Source organism: Acanthochromis polyacanthus, chromosome 9, assembly GCF_021347895.1.
Source record: "Acanthochromis polyacanthus isolate Apoly-LR-REF ecotype Palm Island chromosome 9, KAUST_Apoly_ChrSc, whole genome shotgun sequence".
Lineage (NCBI taxonomy): Eukaryota > Metazoa > Chordata > Actinopteri > Pomacentridae > Acanthochromis > Acanthochromis polyacanthus.
The window spans coordinates 41,230,042-41,248,518 of NC_067121.1; the positions used below are offsets into that span (position 1 = coordinate 41,230,042).

At 43.4% G+C, this 18,477-nt stretch overlaps 1 protein-coding gene across 5 annotated transcripts in view; it reads right to left on the minus strand.

Moving 5' to 3' along the window:
- The window catches only part of asph (aspartate beta-hydroxylase), a 37,478-nt gene extending 19,406 nt beyond the window's left edge, over window positions 1-18,072 (minus strand). For 2 of the 5 annotated variants that reach the window (XM_051952891.1, XM_051952890.1), the window contains exons 1-4: window positions 11,578-11,953; window positions 10,078-10,245; window positions 9,320-9,364; window positions 6,443-6,511 (exon numbers count right to left, since the gene is read on the minus strand). In XM_051952891.1, coding sequence (XP_051808851.1) covers window positions 6,443-6,511; window positions 9,320-9,364; window positions 10,078-10,245; window positions 11,578-11,641 — 346 coding nt within the window. In that variant the 5' untranslated portion in view covers window positions 11,642-11,953. Of the gene's footprint in view, window positions 1-6,442; window positions 6,512-9,319; window positions 9,365-10,077; window positions 10,246-11,577; window positions 11,970-13,998; window positions 14,417-17,890 lie in introns of those variants that run through there. The other 3 variants (XM_051952893.1, XM_051952894.1, XM_051952895.1) reach the window with 3 other exon arrangements.
- Window positions 18,073-18,477: the final 405 nt, after the last annotated feature.

An 18,477-nucleotide genomic window follows, 5' to 3' on the forward strand; every position in this document is an offset into this window, starting at 1 on the left:
TCCTGTACGTACGCAGCCTGTTTGTATGCGGGAGGTGCACAGGTGTTAGATGGGTAATCTCGGCCCTGAAGATGACACATCGTTAACTCCCGCCTCTGGTGCTCTGATTGGTTCGGTCTGATCTGCTCGGAGCTTGAAAACCTGTCAAAATGTGTCAATGGAGGAGGGCTAGACCGTATTCCCGTATATCCCTTATAACGGGAATACAGTCTAGCTAAGCTCGGCCAGCCTGTAAGCAGACACTACCTCTGTTTCTGCTTCCTTTACTCACTCCATGAACTCCACTCTGCTCATCTGACATTTGTAAGAACAAATACAAACACACAGAGGGATAAATAAAAACAGAAACACACGAGCTGTGTAATAAACACTCAAAGACCGTGTAAAAATGATGGATAGTTCTTCAGCTTTACTATCGACAACGCAGCAGCACAATAACTGCTTCCAAACAATCACACAACCACCAGCTAGTAGACCAACATTTTAAATACTCAGAACAGAGGCCAGAGCTTGAAATGTAAGCTCAGGTATCAGCAGAACATGGAAATCTGTTGTTCAAAAGATGTTTATCAGTCATCTCATAGCTTCTATTAGTAGATAAAGAACCACAGAGAAGGTCAACTTAAAATAGATTAGTCAGATTAAATGGCTTTATTGGGTATTTTAGGCAGATATTTGAAGTGTAAAAGAAGAGAAACTGTGACAGAGTCGGCATCAGACAACAGGACTGATGAATATACTGAAGCAGACTGGTTTTACAGTTGGCTGTATGTGGTCTGAAGATTCCTCTGGACTTCAGTAAATCCTTCATCTGTTCAGGGCTAATTCTACTGCTTCAGCACCATTGTGCCGTTCAATATCTCTGACTCCACCCCAGAGCAGGAAGAGCCTGTTTCTGAACCAGGTGTTAACCACTAAACTCTGTCACGTGCAGCAGACAACACACCTGCAGCTACGTTCAGCTGCCTGAGACGGTTATCAGTCGATTATACTGTGAGGAAGCAAACACGCCTCCTGAATGCATCGACGTTTTCAGACTCTAAATCCATCACGCCCTCCTAAAGCAGCACAGTCCCCTCTCCTTTCACCCACAACACCAAACCTAAGCATTAAATAAACACGTTTTAAAGCCGTCACTGTTGACACCTACTGGTATGTGTCAGTCACTTGGTTTGCTGTGGTTTGAGGGCAGCGAGGGGAACAGACAGAGGCAAATATGCTACTGTGGAGCAGAAGAATGACTTAAAGACAACCAAAAACAACAACATGAAGCCTGATTCCTGCAGAGGACACAAGAACCTGAGGGAAGGGAAGCACCAAGGTGAATTAAAATAGTCCAATCCCACAAACTTTCAGGGCCCGTGAGTTTCTTTATTGACATTTGCATCTGGAAACGTGATCTGGTTAATGACATCTGATCACGAAGCTTTGATTTCACATGTTTTAGTTCTTTGTGATTTTGAGTCTGCCAGAATTTTGATGTGGTAATGAGGTAGGGAGAGACGGCATCCAATGTCAGCAAAGAATGGTTCCGTTTTTAATGAGTGTTTCAGTCTGTAAACACATCAGGTTTCATGTGAGGTAAAGGGTGTCATCTGCCATGTCCAAGAGGTACTATCACCGTCTAAAAAGTGGTTCTGTAGAAGATAGTATGAGTAGGGAAGCTTGCTAGTGCTAGGTCACCAACAAACATGTGATTCTTTAAAAAGTGCCACACAACGTGAAGTTACCTGCAGCGTTCTGACACGTAGCCGAGATAGAAGCTTTTAAGAGACCTTTAATCCGTTTTAAGTTATTTTTGTCGGCTTTATTAGACAGGAAAGTATGGAGAAGATTGGGAGGAAGACCTGCAGCACAAGGCTGTGAGCTGGAATGAAAGCCAGAAGGTCATGGGTCAACCATTGGAGCTATCTGGACCACCTTTAAACCTGTTTGTGCAGATCTTTGTCTCAGGAGTGTGACAAACTAAACAGATATCATTTGCAAGTGAGACCACCTCCCACTGTGGTAGCTTTCTGACTGAAAGCCGTTAACTGATAGCTGCACTAATGTTTTCTAAATCCAGATACAGATAGAAAAGCGGCTCCAACACAAAACCAAAAGCCTCGACAGAGATTTACAAAAGTACAAATTCATGCCTACTGTGCCATAAGTCCAAGAGTCTTCAGTGTTTTTTCAGTTTTTATGCCATGCAGCCGTAGTAAAGAGGACAACTGAGCAGCTGCCCCAGTGCAAACCACCTCTGCATGTCAGGATGTTTGGAAGATTACTGGCTGCATTAACAGGTTCTAAAAAAGGCTGAACAGAACTTAGAAAAGAGTTCCTGAGTATCACTTTCATATCCAGGTAGAGGAATCAACAATGTCTCTAAAGGAGTCTACTTTTTTAAGATTCTGCTGCAGCTAGAATGAAGTCTGTCCTGTTTGACCTGGGATGGACCTGGGTGGAGCCATCAGCATGCAGCCTGACTGGAGATCTAGAAACCTCAAGCTACGGGTTGGGCAAAGTGGTCAAAACCTGCAAAAGTGGGCAGAGAAATAAATGTTGTGTAACCGTGTTTCTGACGCAGTAGCTGCTGATGTTGAGGCCCGTCAGTTAAACACAAAAAGCCGGTTCACTGGATGACAGGTTATTGGTTATGGAGGCCCACTATGACGATCTTCTGCCCCTGATTTCCATCATCTTTAGCTGCTCTTCTTCTGACTGCTCCGTCATCCTCATCCTCATCGTCCTCCTCCTGCACCTCCACACCTCCTCCGGACGCACCGCGCTCCTCCTCCTCCTCCTCCAGGGGCTCCAGAGGGTTTATCAGACCGTACAGGAAAGTGAAGAAACCGTTTAACCAATCAGAGCCGCCCTCCTCCACTTCTTCTAACCAATCCAGAACCTCGGTTTCGCCCTGACCACCGCCCTCACTGGTCAGGCCTACGCAAACAAGAGGAGGGGGAGGGATGGATGGAGGCATGGGAGGATGTTTGGGAGCAAAACATGTGGAGGAAAGGGATGGGAAAAAGTGGAACAAACTAATAGAAAGGCCGAAAAAAGAAAGATGGAATCAAACGAAGACAAAAGATGTACTGAAGAGGGTTAAGAAAAGGAGGAAAGAGAAGGAGGGAAAGAAACAAGAGGAGAAGGTAAGAGAAGTTTTCAGCGTAGGTTTATTCAGCGAGGGAACGACTAACACAAGCAGAGAGTCGGACTGTCTGCACACGATCAACACAACCGCTGGGTTTAGCTTCAGTGAAGCAGCGTTAGTGTTTAAATCATAACGGAGCATCATCACAGCTGGTTTCTCATGTGTAGACAGTCTTGGAATCAGCACAGAAAAGGAGGAAAAGCTGAAAACTGAGATAAATAAACACGGTCATACTGGTTTTCTCTTTTTAACTTAATGATGGGCAGCAGAAACACTTCTACTGAAGATAGCTGATTCAGTGTTCAAATGTTAATGGACTACAACTAAGGACTTTTTTTTATCTTTACTGAAACATCTAAAGTGGTGCGTTCCTTTTCTTCAGACTTTCATATTAAAACATATGTTAGACCAACATAGGGCTGTGTGAGAATACACACTTTAAAGATTTACAGAAAGAACATGTTTTAGTGCCAACAAAAGTGAAGAAAGCCAGAAGAACCTGTTTAGCATCTCGTCATTAAAGTGTCGTTTAAAACAGATTTACTTTTGCATATTCTTTCAAAAGTAAAGAAAACAGAACCAGACAGAGTGTGGTATGAAAGGCAGTGTGCACTACGATGCCAGGAAGCAAACAATCCATTTGTTCAAAGGTCATTTCAGTGACTGAATGAATATATCTGTTATTGATGGGGTGAGTCCACTGCTGGTTGGTTTTTCGGCTTCTTTTTAGTTTTATTTTGCTAAACTCGTGTTCTGCCTTCATGAGTCTTCAAATTGGTAAATAAATAAGCTGTAAAATCCAACCCAACGTGCACTGAACTGGGCCAGATAGTCTGATTTTTGTCTTTCTTAAATTAAGCTGTCGTCAGCGGCTGCTAAAAGATCACCTGGTGCTAAAATTCACAAACTATATCTTAGAAGTAGAGCAGAAACGGTCTGTTTTATAAGTTATCGCCACCTGTTGGTTCATTTAGAGCAGTGTTAATCCTCATGCAGGTCTTCAACATTTACCTGGTGGCTCGCATGGCAGCTACTAATTATATGATAATACAGCCATTAAACAAAGTCATAAAAACACAACAGCTACTCAGACAGGATGGGGTGCTGACAGTTTTAGCAGCACAATGACAATAATATGATGTACAAATTAAAACATTTGTGCTTTTAGGGATGGAAACGTCACCAATCTGTTAACGTTTCACACTTTTAGAGTTGTCTGTTTGGCCATCGCAGCACCTGATGTGCACAGATGATGACTGCTAAACTTCTAACTGAACAAAGGTGAACATCTGATAAAGTGAAGGAAGCAGAAGATGCAACGACTGAACACCAACACGTTTATCAAGAACCCGGGGGCAAAAAGCAGGTGTTTGAAGTGAAAAAGAAAGATATCAACTCATTTCCAAGAAAAACAGATTTTAGGAATATTTTATTTGTCTTCCTTGGATCCAATTCCTTTGTGTTCAACATCCAAACAAACCCACATATCCACAGGTGGATTCATCAAACGTGGGCCTGAACTACAAACATAAGCTGAGAAAAGTGGAGCTTCATCCCAGTGTTGAGCTAAATCTGGTTGAATTAGAGACATATCAGCTGCAGTACATAGAATACTGTTGTGGGATGACTAATTATTGGGAAGATATCTGCAGTGATTGTAGTGGATTCTGGCGTTTTGTGACAAACGTGGTTCTCCTGTTGACTGTCCTCCAGTTAAAGGCTGCAAACTAAAGACTTTTGTTCAAACAGCGGTTCAGTGGTGGAGGGGAACTCTGCCATCCCAGACAGACAACTATGCACATCGTTTGGTTAAGACATCACTCTGCCCTAATTTGAGTAAAGTATCATTTAAGCATTAACTGCCTGCAGTATGAGTAACTACAGCATCCTGAAGTGTCTCTAAAGAACACAGAGGTTTTCCTGTTGGCTCAGAGACAGAACCAAAGTGACATTCTACCATTCAGTAAAGCAAAAACGGTTTGTCTTTGAGCATCAAACACGAGGAAACAACAAAGACAGATTTTAACTGGTGATTCTGAAGCCGGTCTAGTGTCAGAGAAACCATTTTCTAGTCCCATAGCACTAGTTATTATGAAAACAGATGATCAGGAGGTAATCCAGGTGTTCTGCAGAGTTCTGCATCATCCCAAGTTCAAAGCGTGTACTCTTCTGTTGGATTTAGTTTTTCTGTGATGTTCTACCGAGTGCTTCATGCTGCTGTCTGTGTTTGACTTTCACTTATAAGTATAAAGAAGAACAAAGGCTTGTCCTTTATAAAACACACAGAGATAAACAGTAAAGGCAACCAGGAACAGCTGGCTTTAAGTGCAAATAGAAGAGAGGAACTCCAAAACCTGTACAGCTACAGACCAGGGAGTCAACCCAAGACAACACAAAGGACATTTCCTCAGAAATCACTGAACTCCTAATACCCAACATGCTTTTCTATCAGGAGTTGTAGGAACTTTAAATTCTGCAGAACAGATGTCCAAATGCTCCTCCCTACATTCCTCCAGCACGTTGTGATTTGCTTTTCTAAATGAGGGACAAAGGCCTGGAGGACTTGGCTCATCAGTCTGCTGACATATCAAAAGTTCCTACTCATTGTCGTCTTGTGCTAAATAAACTGATGCATCCATGACAAAGTCACATCATCTGTTTCTTCCTGACTATCATCAGACATAGCAGCTTCAGGCTCTAAAATGTTGTGGAAAACCCTGTTTCATTTTATCAGTCAGCGATGTTCCCTGAGAGGAAAGTAAGATCCCAGAGCAGGACATTGGAGGGGATCAAAGCACAGGCGAGGAAGCCAAAAGTTCCTACAAAAGTTCCTGTCTCTGGGGAAAGTGAAGACGCTCCTGTAGTTAAAGGTTTAATAAAGCAGCCCAGTAATTCCATCCTGTAACAACAGCTAGTTTATAAACCTCCCTGTTTGTTACAGCGCTGTTACCAACCTCATTCTGTTAGACCTAAGCTTTGGCTAGATTTAGGGATGTTGGTCTAATTAAAACTTTAAGGTGGAAACGGGTTTATTTTGGATAGAAACCCAGTTAGAAAACATACGAATCTTCACATTAGTGTTTGAGGAGTTCAGCTTTTCTGTCATTTTCACTGAACAACAGTCGATTATTTGATTTTCAGCCATGCAAAAGAAACCCAAGATGCCATTTTGTGCAATTCAAACACTTAACACATGATCAGCGGGCTGCAGAAACTGGAGCAGTTCTCACATATCATTCAGAATATTTCTCTTCTTTTGAGAGCAAACATTAAAGTTACTTATAAATCAGAGATAAATCGACTTGCCTAGCAGAACTTTAGCGTCCTCCACATCAAAATCTCCGTCTCCGTCCGTATCGTAGGCCACCAGTTTACCTACATCAGCGACAAACACAGAGGCACACTGAGGATTTGTTCTAAAGACTCATTTTAACACATTTACATGCATCATTCCAGACAGACACACACCAAAGGACAGCTTCACACTTTATCCTACTGCATCCTAATACACTCATTCATTTCTCTGCTCATTAGGAAATCCAGAGTGATGGACAAGATCCAGTTTCTACTGCTTAAAAAAAAAGAAATCTACAGTTGTACTGATGCAAATACACGGCCTCAGCGGTATAAATTAGTTACAAGTCAAATGTTTTTAAGTTGCAAAGATGTGACAGTGTTCTTTAAAGGAAATACAGCAGGCTGATCATTCAGCACTTCTGTCTGGGATTAACTGTTACAGGGATGCTTTATCAGGGATTTAAATCATTTACTGAGTCAACTTAGTCTGAAATTCCAAAAACACAAATCAGTATGCCAAAAGCCTGGTGAATTCCTCTAAAACAGATGGAAAAACAGGCTGAGGTAGCTGAAGGAGTGAGAGCTGTCAGCAGAGAAGGACAGCCTTTATTTTATGAACATTACAGAACGGTGGCTTCAGCTCAGTGATTTACAGAACTTCAGACCAAACTGCAGCGGTGACCACACATTCAAACAGAAGAACACATCTGGACAAAGGAAAACTAGTGAACACACTCTTCACGTTCCTTTGCAGCTGCACAAAGATCGCTTTAATGACGTCTTTCCACGAGATTTAAGGCAGGATTCAGCAAACTTTTGAGACAAACATTTAAAGATGCTTTGAATTAGAAAAGACCAAATCAATTATAATATCTCAGGTTTGGTGTAAATCTTCTGTTATTTCTGTTCATAAGAACCACAGAGGTTCAGTTTAGGAGAACACTGACTCTTCAACACAACGATAAATATTCTTTATTTCTGTGGACCAAACCATGTAAGGGGCAGTTAGCCACACACAGGGGCAGTTAGCCACACACAGGGGCAGTTTAGCCACACACAGGGGCAGTTTAGCCACACACAGGGGCAGTTTAGCCACACACAGGGGCAGTTTAGCCACACACAGGGGCAGTTTAGCCACACACAGGGGCAGTTAGCCACACACAGGGGCAGTTTAGCCACACACAGGGGCAGTTTAGCCACACACAGGGGCAGTTTAGCCACACACAGGGGCAGTTAGCCACACACAGGGGCAGTTAGCCACACACAGGGGCAGTTAGCCACACACAGGGGCAGTTTAGCCACACACAGGGGCAGTTTAGCCACACACAGGGGCAGTTTAGCCACACACAGGGGCAGTTTAGCCACACACAGGGGCAGTTTAGCCACACACAGGGGCAGTTTAGCCACACACAGGGGCAGTTTAGCCACACACAGGGGCAGTTTAGTCACACACAGGGGCAGTTTAGCCACACACAGGGGCAGTTTAGCCACACACAGGGGCAGTTAGCCACACACAGGGGCAGTTTAGTCACACACAGGGGCAGTTAGCCACACACAGGGGCAGTTTAGCCACACACAGGGGCAGTTAGCCACACACAGGGGCAGTTTAGCCACACACAGGGGCAGTTAGCCACACACAGGGGCAGTTTAGTCACACACAGGGGCAGTTAGCCACACACAGGGGCAGTTTAGCCACACACAGGGGCAGTTAGCCACACACAGGGGCAGTTAAGCCACACACAGCACACACAGGGGCAGTTTAGCCACACACAGGGGCAGTTTAGCCACACACAGGGGCAGTTTAGCCACACACAGGGGCAGTTTAGCCACACACAGGGGCAGTTTAGCCACACACAGGGGCAGTTTAGCCACACACAGGGGCAGTTTAGCCACACACAGGGGCAGTTTAGCCACACACAGGGGCAGTTTAGCCACACACAGGGGCAGTTTAGTCACACACAGGGGCAGTTTAGTCACACACAGGGGCAGTTTAGCCACACACAGGGGCAGTTTAGCCACACACAGGGGCAGTTAGCCACACACAGGGGCAGTTTAGCCACACACAGGGGTAGTTTAGCCACACACAGGGGCAGTTTAGCCACACACAGGGGCAGTTAAGCCACACACAGGGGCAGTTAAGCCACACACAGGGGCAGTTAGCCACACACAGGGGCAGTTAGCCACACACAGGGGCAGTTAGCCACACACAGGGGCAGTTAGCCACACACAGGGGCAGTTAAGCCACACACAGGGGCAGTTAAGCCACACACAGGGGCAGTTAGCCACACACAGGGGCAGTTTAGCCACACACAGGGGCAGTTTAGCCACACACAGGGGCAGTTTAGTCACACACAGGGGCAGTTTAGTCACACACAGGGGCAGTTTAGCCACACACAGGGGCAGTTAGCCACACACAGGGGCAGTTAGCCACACACAGGGGCAGTTAGCCACACATGGGGGCAGTTTAGCCACACACAGGGGCAGTTTAGTCACACACAGGGGCAGTTTAGCCACACACAGGGGCAGTTAGCCACACACAGGGGCAGTTAGCCACACACAGGGGCAGTTAGCCACACACAGGGGCAGTTAAGCCACACACAGGGGCAGTTAAGCCACACACAGGGGCAGTTAGCCACACACAGGGGCAGTTTAGCCACACACAGGGGCAGTTTAGCCACACACAGGGGCAGTTTAGCCACACACAGGGGCAGTTTAGCCACACACAGGGGCAGTTAGCCACACACAGGGGCAGTTAGCCACACACAGGGGCAGTTAGCCACACATGGATAATTTACTGCCTTATATCTGGGTTTTAACAGGAGGGACAGAGGGAAACAACAACCTCAGAGAAAACAGTCATTTCATGTCACAGAGGGTGATTTTTACCTTGCAAGGCCTCAGACAGGTTAATTTGTAAGCCCTTAGCCTTGTCTGCATGCAAAACACAAACATACATATTAAACAACAGAAAGATTAAGAATAAAACAGAACAGATTCATATTTCATACATTAATACGTCCGTCATTAGAGCAGCAGATTAGTAACAGCATTCTGTGATCAGAGATGAAGAAGACATGCATGGAACAGAAAACCTGAATAAAATGCAGCTATTAATGAACGGTAGCTGCAGTACAGACCTGGGTCTGCATGGAACAGAGATAAATGTGTAGGCTGAAGACATGCCCATCATATTTCCTTATATGCTGCTTTCTAATCTGAAGCTGTATTATTGCTGATGCTGACACTACATTTTGCAGAAGTCCTTTCATGTTCTTTTCTGTTTTAAAACACATTTCAACATGTTCACAGTGTACGCTTCGGTTTCTCTAAACACTTAATGGGAATGCTGAGCAGTGAAACACGGCGATTCTTCTGAATTTGTGGCGTTTTTTGCTTTTCCTTAATTTGACTGATTCTGATCTGGATCACATTTACATAATTACTGGGAAACAAACAGAAGATGGACAGTAACAGCTGCTGGCTTGATGTTAGAGCTCTGAGCAGGGTAAATGTTCTAGTTGGACTGGTTAAAGTTCACCATCAGGACAGATGGTAGGCGGTACATCTGCAGACAGGTGCATGAGGTGGAATGAAGGCTCTGCTGCTCTTATGTATTTGTGTGCGCGTTTCCAACATGGACCCACCAAGAACTCCTTGATAGTCGACCAGGTCGAAGTAGACCACGGCTACAGACGTCCAGACGCCCAGCAGGGCCAACACGATGAACCAGGTGAAGAAGCTGCTGCTGCTGCTGCTGGACCCAGAGTCCGCCTTCTTCCCGTTCTTATTGGCTGACGGGGCTTTCGCTCCATCTGTCACACAAACACAAAGATGTCAGCTTCATGCTAGGTCTGACATGTTGCATTAAAAGCATTCATGATGCATTTAGAAGCTGGTATCTACTGAGATACTTTGGTTTCAGTTCCTGTATGCTGCATTACCAAAACAGCCAGCAGATTTTATTACTAATTTAATAATTATTTGACATTCAGTAACTCAGCAGTGACTGATCTGGGATTTAAAGTGATGTTTAGCACAGACTGAATTAGTGGATACACTGATGAGCATGTTGACAGAGTGGAACAAAGTCTAAGGTGTGAATTCCATCCAGACAGCTGTCTTTTAGCTAAACCATGCTAGCTGGGTTAGCCACCAGACACAGAGCTATTATAGCGTCAATACAGAAAAAGCAGAGCTATAATTACAACAATACTGAAGAAAGGAGGTGAGTTAGGTCTCCAGAAATGCTAACATGGTGTTTGTGATGGCGCTGCCTGAAAGCATCTGTTAAACCTGCTCTATTTGCTGTTATCTCTTCAAACGAGGAACCTGGCTGACATAATGTTTAGTTTAACCGTTGCTTTGTTTAGTTTGTTCACATTTTCATTGCCAAACAAAAGAACCAGTGAAACAGGCAGACTTTTAAACTAAAGCTGTGAAATGCTCCATGTGTAAATCTGTCAGGAATCATGTCAGCTGCAGTACGTGCACTAATCCCTCAGGATGGAAACAGAAAAATAAAGCACCTCTAAGAAGCTATTCCAGGAGTGCCGATGACATCCCATAATGCACGGAGGGAGAAAATAGTGGCAGAGAGAATGAACAGGTGTTGGAGTGCAGAACATGAGGTCAGATCTCATTTCATCTGCACACAGACTCACAGCGTTACATCTCAACACTGTGCTCAGCTGAAATAAACAGAATGCTCTTAAAACCTCCAACCTTTGGGGGACTTCTCTGCTCCGAGTTAAAAACATCGATATCGTCTTTGTTTCTCTGATTGCACAGCAGAGATCTGTGTTGCTCAGCACAAACACAGGAGAACATGTTTGTTGATTTAACCTTAAAGTGGATGTGAGTAAAAACACACCCAAACCAGTGTTAAGCTCTATGATTCCATGCTGAGCTCCTAACGTATTTACAACGCTGAGCAGACAAAATTCAGGACGATTTCACTGACAGAGCACTCACTGAGCTACAAACACTAACACACAACCACAACGCTGGTCTCTGACATCCTGGACAAAAAGCTTCAGGAGACCTCGGTCCTTCACCTTGAAACCAACCACCAGGCCCCCACCATGACCTCCACGCTGCCGTGTCCTTCTGGGCTGTCTGGTCTGGCCTTGAGGCTCGTTCCTCACCTTGTATTTCCCCAGAGATCACAGGAGGGGTGGTGGACTCTGCCAGGGCGGCCGGATCGCCCATCCCTGCTGGTGACGGTCCGGATCACCAACTACCTGAACTACAGCTGAAGGATCTGCAGTCTGAAGACAACGAGCAGCTCTGCCTCCCTCTCCTCTATCTGCCCTCCTCTTCCTCTATCCACTGGCTTTCTTTCTCTTACTCATCCGTCAGTCATCCCAGCTCTCTGTCACGCTTTTTTCTCAAAGCCTGATATGGCTCTGGAGGTCATAGGAAGCTATTTATAGTGCTTTTAGATCAGCTGGCCGTGACATAGAGAGAAAAGAACAAGGCATCATCACTGCTGGACAGGCCCGGCACTGAAAGCTTCAGAGGACTGCCCTGTCCTCTGATAGGGAACATTAGAAAACTACATTTCACCAGATGGAGCAACAAAAACAACCTTCACTTTGTACATGCTGCTCTTTCTTTCTGCTTTGGATTTTTTCTAGAATTTTAACCATTAACACAGGAAACTAAATTGAAATTTAGGGAAGATAGCAGAAAAAGAGGTTACACTTACAACGATGAAAACAAAGATACAGAAAACCTCGGTGGTGCAAGAGATTAACTTAGAGGCATGAAATTTAGTAGTCTGCACCAAAACATCACATTTTCTACTGTTCCTGGTTACAAGACCTGATCCAAAAATAGTAAATCAATTCAATGAAGGCGTTCATGAGAGACTGATAAAAACCTACTGCACACACAGTGTGGTGACACAAACAAGCAGTGCTTTATACTGAGACATCCTGAGCAACAACACACAGCCTCTTAAACTGTGTGTGGCATCGATACACAGAACAAAAAAGAAACAGACGGTAAAAATAGGAAATGAGGGCTTTTTAACCAGCTCTGATAATTGAAGTTTCACCATAGATATTTTTGCTTCCTAAATGGTCAAATTATTAGAAACTGCTCAGATTTCTGGTGAAGACAAAATGCACACGGATGGTTCACGTTCCAAAGACCTACTGTGGGTCAGAAAAACCGTCTGATGCCGTTTGTGGAGCGCTGCTGCAACAGATTCAGCTGAACTCACCAACAGTAATATTGATATGAACACTGCAGCATGTTTTAAACAAAGCCAACAATGAAGTGCATGGATCAGTCAGAGGCGTCTCCTTCTTTGTTCCAAATAGAACATCTTTTGCCTTCTTTAACTCCTCTCTTTTCACACTTATTTCTGTAAATGCCTCTCTTCGGTGTTGTTCTTGCTCGTTCCACATTTCTAAATCTACGCGTCTCTTTGGCACTTCTGGCATTTTCTGTCCCATTCAAAAACCAGTTCCATCATGTTTTTAGACTTTTGGCATCAGCTTGTACCAAAATATCTCATCTCATCTTTTCTTACTTTTAATGTATTTTTACCATTTATTTTTATGCACTGTACGATTTCGTGTCCACGTCTTTTAATGTCGACTTTTAAGCTGTTATTACCAACAAAAACTTCATTACATCACTGGTAAAAACTAACTGCATGATGATAATAAATATTCTTCTTTTCTCCATTTATGACCAGAAACGACCACTTACTCTGATATTTGACTTCACACGCCCGGATACAACGACTTGTTTCAATATTGATTAAATGATAAAAACGTCATTCTGGCTTTAGACATCTCACTCATTTTATCCATTTGTACTCCATAAGTCACACTGATGTGGCATTTATATTAAACCACAAAAAAAAGCTGTTTTCTTCTTGTAACATTCCTCTCTTAAACTTAGCGTGGGAGAAATGGAATGAACTGACACCACATGCACAACCACAGACAACAGGGAATGGGAATATATTGCACATTAAAACTAAATCCTAGCATAGTCTGAATTAATCAAAAAGAGCATAAATTTACATGAGAAAAACATTCCAACACTGACTGTGTTCAGCATAATGAAGCAATGTGATCCTAATAAGCAGCAGCACATTCCCACACTGAGCTAACAGACCTGAAGAACAACATATCTGACCAGTTTGAACATCAAGGTTACTGTTTATGGAATCAGCAGCACCTCCATCAGTGAGCAGGAGAGTGAATAAAACAAACTCTAGTTGAAGATTATTATTAACACATAAACTGCACCAAAGCTACAGAAGGCAAACCGCTAAGAACACGTGAACACACCAAAGTAAACAAAGTTAAGCACTGCTTATTTTTAAAGATCTAGCAACAAGTCCACACCCTTACAAAGTCTGAATACTCTGGTGCAAAACTGACCGATCAGCTGTTCTGGATAACGATAAAAACACACATATGGATGCAGACTGTGTGAATATTCCTCACACGTGATCTCACAAGGAAATCTTAAAACCACTCCATGCACACACACACCAAAGCAAAACAGCAATGCAGAAACACCAGAAACATGCAATAACATACCGTGTTGTTCTTCTATACGCTCCATGTTCATAGGACACGCACACGCTTTCAGCCTGTCCAAACAAACAGAAAGCTCTCTGCAGAGTCTCTGCTTTGTGCCTCTCTGTACACATTGTTCGGTCTGAGCAGCTCCTTCTGAGTCTTATGTAAGGATTGATATGCGCCGCCTTCAAACTTCTCCTCCCTCAGGCTTTTAACATGCGTGCATCCTCGTGCACGCACACATGCAGGTTTGTATACCTTTCAGGAAATTCCAGCTCCACAAATTCTCTCACCTTCAACCCTGCAGCCAAACCTCTGAACCTCACCCACTTTTAAAGCAGCCTTTAGGAAAATAAAGACCAACAGATTTTCTGCCAACATGTGCTGGAATCAACACATTAAAGTTTCCTTGACTTCAAGTCCATTTAAGTAAAATGTGGTGACAAACATCCAGCGAGCATCTAACTCCATCCACTGGAAACCCAGGGATGGAGACGTTATCTGGGCTCGACTGAAAAGGCAGAAAACAAACTTCATGCCTGTCGTTGTTGTGAGAAATCTGCAGAAAATCATTTGCATTATTGAGAGTTGTTTGCTGAAGCATGTGTCAAACTAATCAAATTATATCACAGACTGAGTGCAAACAAGCTGAAAATTGCACAAAGTTAATTTAATACTGTTTTCTTGTGCTACTTCTTCTGTACTGCATGTTTATGCTGCAGCATGGAAACAACAAGTTAAATCCACTGCCATCAACCTAAACTACGCTGACAGAGAATAAACAAGAACTCAGAGGAATGGGAAGCAGAAAAAGCAGTGCAAAGTACAAATGGGAACTACTGCAGCACAGTGATGAAAGGCTAACTCTTTATGTGACAACAATACGACTCAAACTACTCTGCACAACTTACTGTTTGTAAAAGAACGTGCAGTATGTGCAGCTTTCAGTTCATCTTCGTGTCCTCAGACAGAGTGTGTTTAAGGATTTTCTTAAAGCAAAGAAAACGGACCCGAACATGATAAAATACTCTCCTGCAATGCTAAGACAGAGACTGAGGCAACTCCACAAGAAATGATTTAACTGCTGCAACATTTTCTTTCACTTAAAAATACCAATAGCGATCTGGTCTGGCCTGTAAAGTCAGAGGAGAGAGCCAGTAACCTCCTCCCACTTTCATTTCTGTCCAGCTTTTTAAGGACAGCAACAGCAAAATCAGAAGGATCTTCAGGACCATTTGGTCATAACATCTCTGGAGATTCAAACATCCTTTTCAGAGTTATAAAAAGCATCTTCAGTCAAGAGGATTTCTCAGAAACTTCACACTAGAATACTCATATCTGAACTTGTACTGTACAGATCGATTCAGCAGCAAACAGCCACATGTTCATGCAAGGTTACGTGGTGGTTTTTCCATCTACAAGGTTTAGTTTAGCAAAACGACACTTTGCAAATGCAAAGAACACAACACAGCAGTCCCAGAGGAGGAGACGACGCCGTTACCCTTCCATCTCTGAGTACCTGAGCAACTCTCAGCCCTTTGGAGGACGAAAAAAGAGGAAAAGTAAACAGCATGAGACAGACAGATGAGCGCACATATGAAGCTGCTTTCATATATTCTGAGACTTTTAAACTTATGATCACATGTTCACAACATCTGGAAGACAATTCACAGTCCACACACTACTTTTAGCTGGATAAGGGAAATCAAATCTGTCTGACAAGCCACCATCAGTATTTAATCACATGATGCAACTCAAATAAATAAATGCAGCGTGCACAGGCCCAGTTAAGATCCACTTTGCATTTTAACCGTGTAAACTGAGAGAAATCAGTTGAATTTCATTCATTTATATCTTTTAAAATTGAGTCACATAATATGAATGCAGGCACACCTAAAAGCAGAGTAATAAAAGAGCAACACGTGGTTATATCACATAAAAAACTAAATTTAACAATGCAACCAAGTGTAGGAGTTAAAAGCAACAGAAATAAAACAATCACAATAAGAACAATTAACGTCATTAATTAATGACATTTAAATCAATTAGAACACCAAATAAATGGGGCAACCGTCATGTGTTGAAATAAATTCGAGGAGGTTTCAAGTGCAATTCATTTGTGTTGTTACTATCCTCGTGTATTTTTCTCATATTTATATTTCATATATAGTGTATATATGTCTTACATTTATAGATGTGTTCTCTTGATTTTTCCGTCACTTTGCTGCAGTGATGTTGCAAATTTCCCCTTGTGGGACTAATACAGGATATTTTATTCTATTCTATTCTGACCAGGAGCAGTCTGAGTTTGAGACCAACATCTGGGGCATATGAATGTTTAAGTCTCATTCTAGTGTGTTAAAATCCAGGGAGCATCATTTAAAGCTGTACTCTGTTATGAACCACTAGACTACAACTACACCTCTAAAAGATCTATTATGCAACTACAGTGGGTCCAATGAGCAGATGTGGGCTATATTTAGCAGAGATGATGTGCATAAACCATACATCCAAATCAACAAACACGCGTACAGGTGGTATATTTTCTCATTCAGATTCACTGAACCTTTTGTATTTGAAGCTCTCCTTTGTCACCCATTGGTGGTGGGCGGGGTCAGGAAAAAGAGCCCTAAAAAACTGAACATTTTGTTCCCTGAACGTCTCCAACCTTAACAGCGCTGAGAAAACTCTGCAGACTGAAGCTACTGAATACCACAAACACAGAAGGAAACGGGTGCACATTTTAAGGCTGCCTTAGTTTTCTGTGACCTCTCTTCAGTGATCCACAGAAACCACTGTCAGCAGAGAAAGAGGTTTAAATTTAACATTTTAAGTGGTTTAACTTCGTCCTGCAGCAGACATTAATTCCTGTGTAGTTCTGCTATTGGAATGCTGTTAAAATGTACAATAGTGGGAGCCGTCAGAGAACAGAGTGTCCTCTGAAGTTATAGTTTCTACCAACATACACAACATCCAGCCACGTGTCCGCCTCACAGACACTACCACCACAGTAGAGGAAAAGTAGAGGTTAATGCGCAATTAATGTCTTTAAGAAGAGAAAGTGAAATGTGTGAAGTTAGCTTTAAACAGGAGAGTATTTTGGAGTGAGAGTTTTTAATTTAAGCCCATTGGATGATTATCATGGAGTTAAACATCCAAGTACCAGCAGGCGAGGCTTTTTACAATATGAGAAATGAAACCGCAACAGCTCCGTAGCGCCTGTCAGGGGCCCCGGGCTGCAGGGGGCCCCGTCGGTGACCCCACCCCCGGTTACTTTTACTGACACGTGAGCATTTGGGCAGTGAGCGGACCGAGCTGGGGGCGGGGTGCCCACGCTGGAGGCGCGTCGGTGGCTCCAGTTCGGTTCGGACCGTCGGTTGGGCCTGGAAGCCTCCAACGGAACTCTGGGGAAAAAAAACGTTGGCTAAGCCGCGGGACGGAGGACGTTATTGGTCGCGTGCGAAGCGGCGTTGCTCGGTAATCCCCCCCAGAGCTGGAGCCGCCATGGTGAACCTGGGACGGACACCGGGTAAAAACAGCTACCGTTTGCCCGTAACGACAGCGGCAGCCCGGTGATAGTTTAAAACACCACCAAAAACAACAATTATTAATAATTTAGTGATAAAACGTTAGCTAACCGTTAGCTTCATGTCGACGTAGCTGCTGTTGTTGACGTGGTAACGGAGAGATATTAGCACGGTGGTTTAAATAAAAATAAAATCCGCACCATTAACTGTGAATGGACTAATTTCCTGAGAGAAAACAATAGGTTTATACAATTTTCGGATACCAAATGAAGCTAGCTAAACAGAGCTAGTCGTCTGAATGAAATAACAGATTAACTTTGAAAGGCCCGTGAACGCATCATCGTCCGCTAAACGACACAACGGCAGGAGAAGTGGCGACGTACCTTTTGCTTTTACGTGCACTTTGGCGTTTTTCTTGGAAACCATGGCGAATTTCTGGCAGCTGTGAGCTCGAGAGCAGATAAGGAGGACCAGCAGAAATTTGTACCAGCGAAAAGAAATCAAAATTTCTCCTTCTGTCTCATAAAAACTCAGAACCAAAGAAACCCCGTCCACTTTGCAACTGACAGCTACCTCAACCAATTAGAGGCCTCGTTTGAGAAAATGGGCGTTGCTATAGAATCTCTGGTCCAATGGTGTTCGAGAGGCGTTGGGCTTATTCAACCGTGTGGATAGTCTTATCTTAGTCCCGCCTCCTTCGCTCCACTGGAACGTGGCAAGATGGTTGATCCGCTGGCATCGCGTTGTTTCCATGTTTTTTTCTCTCCACACCATTTTAAAATTTAAATCTCAGGGGGCACAAACTGTTTAAGCAACAACAGCACGAAGATGCATGCCATTTTTGTTGCACAATTTACTGCCAAAATGAATAAACACCAATTCAATTATGGAGATATTAAAATTAAATCTAATTGATCTGTTTGTCTTTCATGATATTGTAATAAGAATGGTAAACATGATTTCTCACACT